This window comes from Besnoitia besnoiti, chromosome VIII (assembly GCF_002563875.1).
Source record: "Besnoitia besnoiti strain Bb-Ger1 chromosome VIII, whole genome shotgun sequence".
In the NCBI taxonomy this organism is placed as follows: domain Eukaryota; phylum Apicomplexa; class Conoidasida; order Eucoccidiorida; family Sarcocystidae; genus Besnoitia; species Besnoitia besnoiti.
Window position 1 is genome coordinate 2,601,055 of NC_042363.1, and position 9,293 is coordinate 2,610,347.

The 9,293-nt window shown below is 58.6% G+C and overlaps 2 protein-coding genes across 2 annotated transcripts; one reads left to right on the plus strand and one right to left on the minus strand.

Moving 5' to 3' along the window:
- Positions 1-1,171: 1,171 nt before the first annotated feature.
- BESB_084900 (apicoplast triosephosphate translocator APT1) lies at positions 1,172-2,230 on the plus strand (the record flags this gene model as incomplete). The annotated part of the gene is made up of 1 exon (XM_029366840.1): positions 1,172-2,230. One exon carries the CDS (start codon positions 1,172-1,174, stop codon positions 2,228-2,230), a length of 1,059 nt encoding a protein of 352 aa, XP_029217300.1.
- Positions 2,231-4,417: 2,187 nt separating this feature from the next.
- Positions 4,418-8,326, minus strand: BESB_084910 (diphthamide biosynthesis protein 2-related domain-containing protein; the record flags this gene model as incomplete). The annotated part of the gene is made up of 6 exons (XM_029366841.1): positions 4,418-4,527; positions 4,662-4,721; positions 5,255-5,369; positions 5,903-6,154; positions 6,699-7,187; positions 7,721-8,326. 6 exons carry the CDS (start codon positions 8,324-8,326, stop codon positions 4,418-4,420), a joined length of 1,632 nt encoding a protein of 543 aa, XP_029217301.1.
- Positions 8,327-9,293: the final 967 nt, after the last annotated feature.

Here is a 9,293-nt window from a genome sequence, read left to right on the forward strand (position 1 = left end):
CTTATAGTGTGTTTGCGGGCAAACGTGTGCGTGCTTAAATCCTGGCTAACTGGACATAGAGGGAAACACTTGTCGCGTGCGGAGCGGAGGTAAAGAAAGGACAGCTCTCGAGCGCGTCGAATGCCTTCTCCCCCCCGCCCGCCCGCACCACACACACACACAGCGGACTGTCTCTGCAACGGGTGACTTCCGCGTGCAAGACGAGACCGAGTGATTCAGGGACGGCGCAGCCGAAGAAACCTCGTCGTACACTATTCTTGATTCGTGAGAAGGAATTTCTGGTCCTCCAGAGAAGAGAGAAGGGAAAAGACAATCGAGACAGCCTCGTGCTGTGCTTTTCTAGAGACACGCGCCGGTGCGCACGAAGCTGCGACCTGATGAGGTCTTTTGCTCAGCGAAGACGACGCGAGTGAAGCTCTCAAAATGTTGTCTCCGTGATCTCAGGCGATCTCTCTTATTTCATCTCCCGAGTTGGAACCCTTCCGACCTTTACAACGACGCGGCCTAAACCCCGGAAGACAGAGTGCCGGGCGACGCCGTAGTCCAGCGGCTGCCCTCCGAGCGCCGGGGGGGTGTGCCGCTTTTCCGCGCAAGACATTCCGCCCGTGAACCACGGATTGCGGCAAGGAGTTCCTTCGACGTCTTTTCGCTTTGGTTGCTGGAAGCCCGCACGACTCCGCAGACTCTTCCTACTCGGCTTTGAGCGGCGAACGTTCCCGATTCGTTTCCGGTGTCTGCATTTCTGCCTTCCCTGTCTCTGTCTCCTCCGCGGCCGTTGCCCGCAAGTCCCTTCAGCTGTGTCCCGCCTTTTCGGCCGTGGACACGCGCCGTTTCTCTGTCTGACCTCACGCGGAGCTTTTCAACATATCGAGGGTCGCTGATGTGTAACGCTCAATCTAGAGACACTGGCGTATTCCTCGACCTCTCGTTCAGCCTCGCGTGTTGCGTCCGCACTTTGTTTCTGCGTGTAAACGCCACCGTCTCCAGGCCTAGGACGACGGCTCTCCTCCACCTTGTCGTGTTTTTGATTCCTGGAGCGGGGACTTCTCCACTGAGCTGAAACCTGCTTCCGCGGTACACGCTCGGTTTTTCTTTTCTTTCCCCTCCGCCCCCGTGTGACGGGTTCGACGAAAGGGCTGTCTGGGCGTGTGTGGCGGCGTGTGTTGAGGAAATGGAGGAGACGAAGCGTCTCTCGGACCCCTCCGCGCCTTCGCAGTACGGCAGCGTGCCGGCACTGGGGGCGTGCGCAGCGAAGGATCTCGAGTCTCAGACGCTGCTTTCGCCGCAGGAGCAGACGCGGTTCTACGTGCAGCTGGGAGGTCTCTTGTTCCTCTGGTACGCGCTGAACGTGATGTACAACCTGGACAACAAACTGGCGCTGATTATGCTCCCGCTGCCCTGGATGGTCTCGACTTTCCAGCTGTTTTTCGGCTGGATCTTCTTCTGCTTCGCTTGGGCGACGGGTTTGCGACCTGTGCCGCGATTCCACAGCCCCGGGCTCTTCTTCACCCGCATCGCCCCCCAGGGCGTGTGTCACTTCTTCGTGCACATTGGCGCCGTGATTTCCATGGGCTGCGGCGCCGTGAGTTTCACGCACATCGTGAAGGCCTCGGAGCCGGTGCTCACGGCCCTGCTGTCGGGCGTCTTTCTGCACCAGGTTTTCAGCTGGCAAACGTACCTCTCCCTGGTTCCGATCGTCGCGGGCGTCGTCATGGCCTCAGTCACAGAGCTCTCCTTCACGTGGATGGCGCTCGGCTGCGCGCTGGTCAGCGCCCTCGGGAGCTCGTCGCGTGCAGTCTTTGCGAAGCGCGCGATGGCTAACCGGAAGCTCGTCGGCGAGAACTTGTCGTCCGCCAACATGTACGCGCTCCTGACAATCGTCGCCTCGCTCGTCTCCCTCCCTCTCGCGCTCATTGCAGAAGGCTCTCAAGTCGCCAGCGTCTGGGCGGCGGCAACGAACCCCGACGGCCCCTGGACGCGCACGCAGATCCTCACGAAAATGTGCTTCTCGGGTTTCTGGTATTACATGTATAACGAAGTCGCCTACCTCTGTCTGGAAAAAGTCAACCAAGTGACGCACGCAGTGGCTAACACGCTCAAGCGCGTCGTCATCATCGTCGCCTCAGTCATCTTCTTCCAAACGCCCGTCACCCCCCTGGGCGCCGCCGGCTCTGTCGTCGCGATCGCCGGCACGCTGCTGTACTCCCTCTCGAAAACCAAGTACGGCTAAACAGACACAAACAGAAAAGGGGAAGCGACTGAGCAACCGGGACTTGACAGACCGAAAACCTGGGGTGGGGGACTGGAACAACGAGGGGGGGAGGAGGAGCGGAGGAGAGGGAGAGCCGGAGACTCAGAGACCCCGGTGGCCTCGACAAGACGAGGTAGTCAGTCTAGTCGCGAGCCTCCGAGGTCCAGCACTCTGAAGAGACATCGCGCACGGGAACGCAGACGGCGAGAGGGAGGCATAGCGAGGAGATGCGCGAGGGTGTGGGGTTGCTCTCGAGGCAGGCAACTGCAGGTGTCCATGGACTGCATCAGTGATGCTGCTGGGCGTCGCCGGCTCGACAATCCGCCCGAGACGCACGCCAAGGGCAGAGAAAACGCTGCCAAGCTCCAGCTGCTGTGCGTATGGCGCGGGCGCGTCTCCCGCGCGGCGTTATCCAGAGTTCTTTCTGCGAAGGAGACGGACTGCAAGTTTGTGCAGAGCGTGATCATGCGTATAGTCGCAGGCGAGGTCGGTGTTGAAATCAGCCAAGAGAGTGTTTTTGTGGGTCCCCTCTCGTGCTGTCTGGCGCGAAGCAGTGCTTCATAGAGAGTCAGGGCGAGCGTCGAAGCAGCCGTCGGTCGCGGCTCGCCTGGAGGCGGTTGAACAGATCAGAAATGGACCTGCTACCGCAAATCGGAAGGCGGCGGGAGGGGGGGGGGGGGGGGACAGGCAGGGGTAGGGATCGCGAACTGTGCTCTGATGTGCGCCGAAGAGCAAGACGTGGGACGGTGAAGTAGGGTGGAGCTCCGCGAGTCGCGGCGCTTTACTTCAGCCAACGGTGTTTCTCTACAGCAGTATGTTTGTGAACGCGAAAGAGGCTCTTCTGCACGGCGGCGCGAGCCCACCGCGTGACACGTCGCCTTTTTCCTGTCTTCACTTCGCTGCTCGCGTGCCGATCGACATCGACGCTGTGCGCTCTCTGCGCCATACGTAGTGCAGATTGCTTGGACGATCTGATACTGCCTTCGCACAACCTAGACAGCATCAGCCGCACCGAGCTTTCTCTCGACACCTGGAAGTCTCATCCGCTCCCCCGTTTCGAGCTTTGATGTCGAAGCGCTTCATAATAAGTCCCTCACTAAGTCGGGGAAGGCAAGACGCGACGACGGAGTAGAAAGAACGGATCCATAGCTGCCGTCTGATATAGAGTGTAAATGCGTGGATAGCAATGACAGCCAAACTCGTTGAGCACCTGTTGTCGCGGAAGACAGGAACCACGCCCTCGAAGAGTAGCGGCCAAGTTCGCAAGAAATCTTAAGGAAGACGGCCGCTTTCAAGCGAATAGCTATCTGCTGTTATCGTTCGCGAACGTGAAGGGCGTCGCGCGTCTTCTGATAGCTTGCTGATTTCGCACGCGCCACGATCGGACAACGCGTTAAAACCGCAGACGGAGCGTAGTAACAGTTCTCCCTGCAGCCTTTCCAGGGCAAGCGCTGGAGCGAACGCGTGTGAGGAAAACGCCTACAGTGCCAAACTCCTAACTTTATCCCCGAAGGCTCAGAGTGCATTTCGGCGTTGCGCAGACGAAAAATGCGCGTTCATTACGCGGAGAGTTTCTTGCGTTCCATCTTTATTTTTCGAAGAGACAACGAACGAAAGTTCTTAGCGTCCGCATCCCTCTACGGGAGGGCAACGCCTGCTGACGGAAGCTGTGACGCACAACAACGTAGATGCCTCGCATATTTGCTATAATGACCTATGCATGCGCTACACTCCTACGTTTGATGGACATGCATAGATCTATACATGCGGCTCGCCGTAACTTCGTTTCCGTTGCATCTGTCCCCACGCAGCCCACGCACGAACTCGGCAACGGGATGTCAGGTTTTTCGCCTGAGCGATGAACGCTTAAATGACGGTCTTCGACTTTTGCAGAGTATCACCGCCTTGCAGGCTTCAGCTCCATCCTCGCCTTCACACGCCTCTGCAGGTTTTGGAAGCCAGAAGGTCTTTGAACAAAGGAAAAGGAGGAAGACGTGGGATGCCCTTGCAGGTTGACCGCCCGCCGTTCAGCGACATTCTACTCCGAAGGTCTACGCGGCCGACACGCCTCACTGTGTGTAGCTTTTGGGGAAACTGGCACGCGGTTCTGTGAAGGGAGACGATCTCACGTTTACACGAAAGAGAATCTTGAACGAAACGCCAGGACTATGCGTGACCTTGCTGTACCTTCTGTCGCGCGAGAAGCCGCGCACGCAATTGCGCTTTTCGATCTTGAGGCGAGATGACTGGAGCCAGACTGCCGCTCCTGTGCCCCGCTGCAAACAGATCCAGCACATGAGAACATGAAAACTGAAACAAAATACTTTGAGAAGTTCGCTCACTCGCGAGGCGCCCTTCAATGGGACAGAGCCTGACAACACGCTAAAGCGCGAACTTCGCGTCTTCATACCTTTTGTGTTGTAGTTGCTCCACACGCCTCCGTCCTTGCTGTAGTAATCCATCGGATAGACTGAGGAAAAGAAGGACGCACGACTACGAAATGCAGATACCGCCTTCGCTGCTGGCTGAAGACACACCGGGGGAAGCAGAATTCATCACGGCTTCCTCGTCTCTGCGTAACCGTTTAGAGGCTACTTCGCTGCTCGTCTCACAGCTCGGAAAAACGACGATCACGCAAGAAGTCAACTGCGAGTCTCATCCCCGCAAATCGGCATTAATCCTCTAAGGCTTTCTATGAATACACGTATCTACCACCTTCTTGTGCTATGGGTAAAGTAGCTCGACTTGCGAGCTCTCGAGTTCACAGGCGAAGGTCGCCCCTGAGCCTGGCATGCGTCTTTCCGACTGCACACGCATCCGTGGGCGAAGAGCTTGCAGGTTCGCCGCTAGCCCTCATCACAGTCGATAATTCAGGCCTACATATTTATATATATATTTGTATTTCTTGTGAATTTCCGCACTTGCAGATCTGCGTGCGTGCAGGCGCTTGAAGCCAGAAAATGCTGTGGGGATGGAAAATACCGAGAAGATCTCGCCACTCACTGTCTCTGTATTTCTCCTGCCCGAAGGCTACGTGGACCTCGTAGGGCGTCAACACCGGACGGCCGCCAGCGGCGTAGTCGCTACCCCAGTCGATGGACAGCCGCGGACAGGCGACCTGAGCAGAGACAGAACAGCAACGCCGAGCGGAGGCAAAACTTAAACGCAAGCGCAGCAGAAGCTGGCGTGGAAGACAACGGGCACCCATGGCACAGCAGACAGCGGCAACCCCACAGCAGAGGCGTTCCAGAACGAGAGCGGGGATCAAAATCCTGCACGCGTGGCCGCGTGCAAATCCAGAGAGCGGGAACAGCCTCAATTGCCACTGCGAGCTGCAGCAGCCATGCACAGAATAAAGACACAACTCGACCAGGCAAAGCATCCCACAACTCACGTGCCGCGAATAACAAACCCAATCAACATAATCTGGCTCAGAAAGTTCCCAACGCAGCCTGAACACGCCGCTTTCTTTCACGCGGACGAAGACTTCCTCTCCAGCCGAGGACTGTCATCCAAGGCACAGCCGCACACTAGGGGATTCGTCCCTCTGGGCCGAGCTTGGAGACCGTGCTCTTAAGCCCATGCGAACATCGCAGTCACCGTGGCATGCGCCGACGGCAAGATGCCGGCTCCTCCGTTCAGCGGACTCACCTGCACGAAGCAGTCAATTTGCCGCGTGAGAGGCTTCAGCTTCTGCGGGCTGATCTCGCTGAGGAGAATGACGCAGAACGGAATCCCCTTTTCGTCGAGAAGCGCCATAAGGTCCTCAAGAATGCCTACGCTCCCCTGGCGCCCCAGCGTGCTGAGAAGCAGCGCGACGTTCGTGGCACTGCGTGCGGCCGCGATCGCCGCCTGTCGGCTTCGATGCAGCGCCGCGTGGTTGTAGGACTCCCGAAAAAGCCGCTGAAGAAGCAAGCAGAGAGAGACGGCTCGCATGAAAAACATTTGTGAGAGACACCGACAGGTCGGAGCCGCGCGCGCCTCAGAGCTGAGGGCGGCTCATCGCAGCCACACTGCGCCACGCAGCGACAGGCGCAGGCAAGCGCGTGCGTGCTAAAGTCCCTCTCCACATGGCGGGTAGCCTCGTTCGCACTCTCATGTCCTGCGTCGGCGGCGCCTAACTCCGCGGCCTGACGGGGGGGGAGGGGGGGAGAAGGGGGCGGGGGTGGCTCAGCCGCGTGTCTGCGCTGTCGCCTGCCTGTCTCAGAGTTTCCGTCTGGTTAGAGCCAAAATATTATTATCCTCAATCTTAAAAAGTCGCCAAGTGGTTAGGCAACGGATTTTGATTCCGCAACACAGACGGCGAGACCCCGAGCGAAGCTCGCTGATGCTTTGGGTTGCACTCTTTGTTCCCGTGTGTAGGTTGCTTTCTAACTGTTTTACACATCTTCTATTTACATGTGGAGCTCGCAGGCCCTCGGGCTTCGCAGCGGCGGGCGCGTCTCACCTTGACGAAGGGGTCGTATCGCAGGAACTGCAGCGAGGGATTCTGAATCATGCAAGCCTCGAGGTGGAAGCGCCCGTCGGCAATGAAAATGACCGTGTCAATCGCGCCGTCTTCTCCCGCCCTTCCTCGCGCGAGCTGTGCCAGCTGGAGGTTCGCGGCGGACGCGGCGACGTCTTCCACGTCGTCCGACCCCGCGGCGCCGCTGGACTTCGCTTCGCGGCGTACCCCGCCCTGCGCCCGCGCCGTGGCAGATGACGCAGAGAGCCGACCGCAGCAGGCGGAAGTCTCAGCGCCACCTGCCGGCTGAGAAGGAGACGAAGCGGAGGCGGAGCATGCACACGCTTCTCGCTTCTCCCCCGCGTCGCCGCGCGAGGCTGGGAGCTTCGGCGCAGTGCACCCGAGGACTTCGCCCGCGGTCAAGGGCGATCGCTGCGGAATGAAGGGCGGAACGCGAAAAAACCCCTCTTGCTGCAGCTGACGGCTCACAGCCTGCACAGTGAGCGGACGGAGACGAAGGGAGACAAGGTTAAAACACGCGCGGAAAAAGAAATAATCCAGACGAAGGAATCAGCCTCCCGTCGGTCGCGACGCCTACAGCGCGCCGCCGGCCTTGCAGCCAGCCAACCACGCACTTGCCGGAACTACGTCTGCGTTGGCGTGGAAGAAGATTTACCAATCTGACTGCGGCAAAACACCCTGCAGATGCCCACAGACGCGCCGCGGCGCTTCTCGCAGCGACCTTCAGAGACTCCCGCCTTGACTAGAGACCTCTAGAGGGCCGCCTCGCAGAAGCAGAGGGCGCCACAGGTGCTCGCGTCGGCGTCCCTTTCAGTCCGCGTTGCGGCGGGACATGAAGCCGAGAAGTCGACTGTACCGCGGAGAGCCGCGCGCCGCCTCGACAGGGAAAAAGTGTCTGCAGTGCGCCCGCAGTTCCTCGAGACAAGTGACAACTGCACGCGAAGAAGCCGGCGCCAACATGCAGGAAGGCGTGTCTGGTCCGTCCGCCACAAGGCGATGCTTACCCTGAGGCACTTTGCGTACTGAATGGTGCCGAGGAGCGCGAGACGCGCGTCAGGCGAGAAGTTTTGTTTGAGCGTGTCGCAGAGGGGGAGAGGGTCGATCAGGATGTCGACGAAGACGTAGAGGCAGCCGAGGCCGTTCGCGCTCTGTGCGTCGCCTTCTTTCCGCTCGCCTTCGTCTCCCGCGCCCTTGAGCGCGTTGCGGAAGGTGCTGGCGTGCGTCGTCGGCACAAGACAGGAGTGTCCGTAGTGAATCAGAAAGTCGCATCCGAGAGCTGCCGCCGTGAGATCGTCCACGCAGCAGGCACCGTAGGTGACGTCGCTGAGGACGGTGACCTCCTCGACTGTGTCGGAGAAGAACTTGAGGATCGACGCGAGCTGCAGCGACCAGGCGAGGAGGCCCTCGGGGAACTGCAGCGCCACCCGCCGGCACTTTTCTGCGTTCAAACGCCGCAGCGACTTCTGGACCTCAAAATCGTAGTTCGGCGGAAGGTAAAGCTTGACTGCCTCCTCGAGGAGCATCTCCAGCGCCTCAGAGGAGGGCGAGGCAAACAGCGGCGGACGCGTCGCCGCTCGCGCGCCGCTCGCCACAGGGGGGGACACTCGCATGCCGGCGTGGCAGAGTGGAAAGGGACGAAGGAGAGGGGGAAAGAGAAAGAAAACCGGTGCCTCAGGGGCGAGGGTCTGGGGTGGAAAACAAGAGAAAAGAGAGGCGAAAGGCGAGACAGAGGAAAAACGGCAGCGGAGGAACAACGGGGAACGACGATGGCGAGGTAGCGCGAACGAGGAAAACAGGAGGGATGCTGAGAAACGAGGTAGCAGAAGTGATGAAGAAGTTACAAAAAAAAAGAAGAAAGGGAGAGAAGGAAGAACCGAGCAGAAGATGAAGAAAGAAACGGATGACAGCGGCCTGTTTAACTAGCAGATCATACTCATGAAGTGAACAATGTGGACTTCATGAGCCGAGGCCAGGGGTGGGCTCCACGGGCGTGGAGAAACGGAAAGAGAGAAAAAGAAAAACTAACAGATGCACTCGCTTCTATTAACCTCCAGGTAAAAACCCGCGGCAAAAGGGAAGAATGTAGAGAGCTCCAACGCGTTCGTCGACACCCAGAAACTCGAGAATCCCCGAAAAGAAGCGTTGCATGCGAACTCGGTGACCCCTTGAGTGCGGATCTCGAGCTCCACCGCTGCTTCTGCGGCCTCTTGAAAGAACGAGTGAATATAATTATAGGCGAAGCGAGGTTTGGATGGACCAGAGAAGACGAGAGAGAAGAAGAGAGCTTTCCCGGGCAGAAAGAAACCGACTGCAGCTGCTTTTCCCGAAAGTCGGCGCCCTTGCATGCGGCGGGAAGACCGGGCGCGAGAAGGAACCGAGGAAAACTGACGACTGTGTCAACGACCGGGCGTCTCTCATTCTGCCAATTCGTCACAAGACGTGGGATTCTGTTCTCCGTCGTGTGGAGGAAGGGCTTGTCTGTACGTCCATTTGGAGGCTTGTTCTCCAATCGATTCTCTCGCCTTCATAGGGCTGCATGCGACTTCAGGCCCGAACGGTCATTTTCTTCTTTCTCCT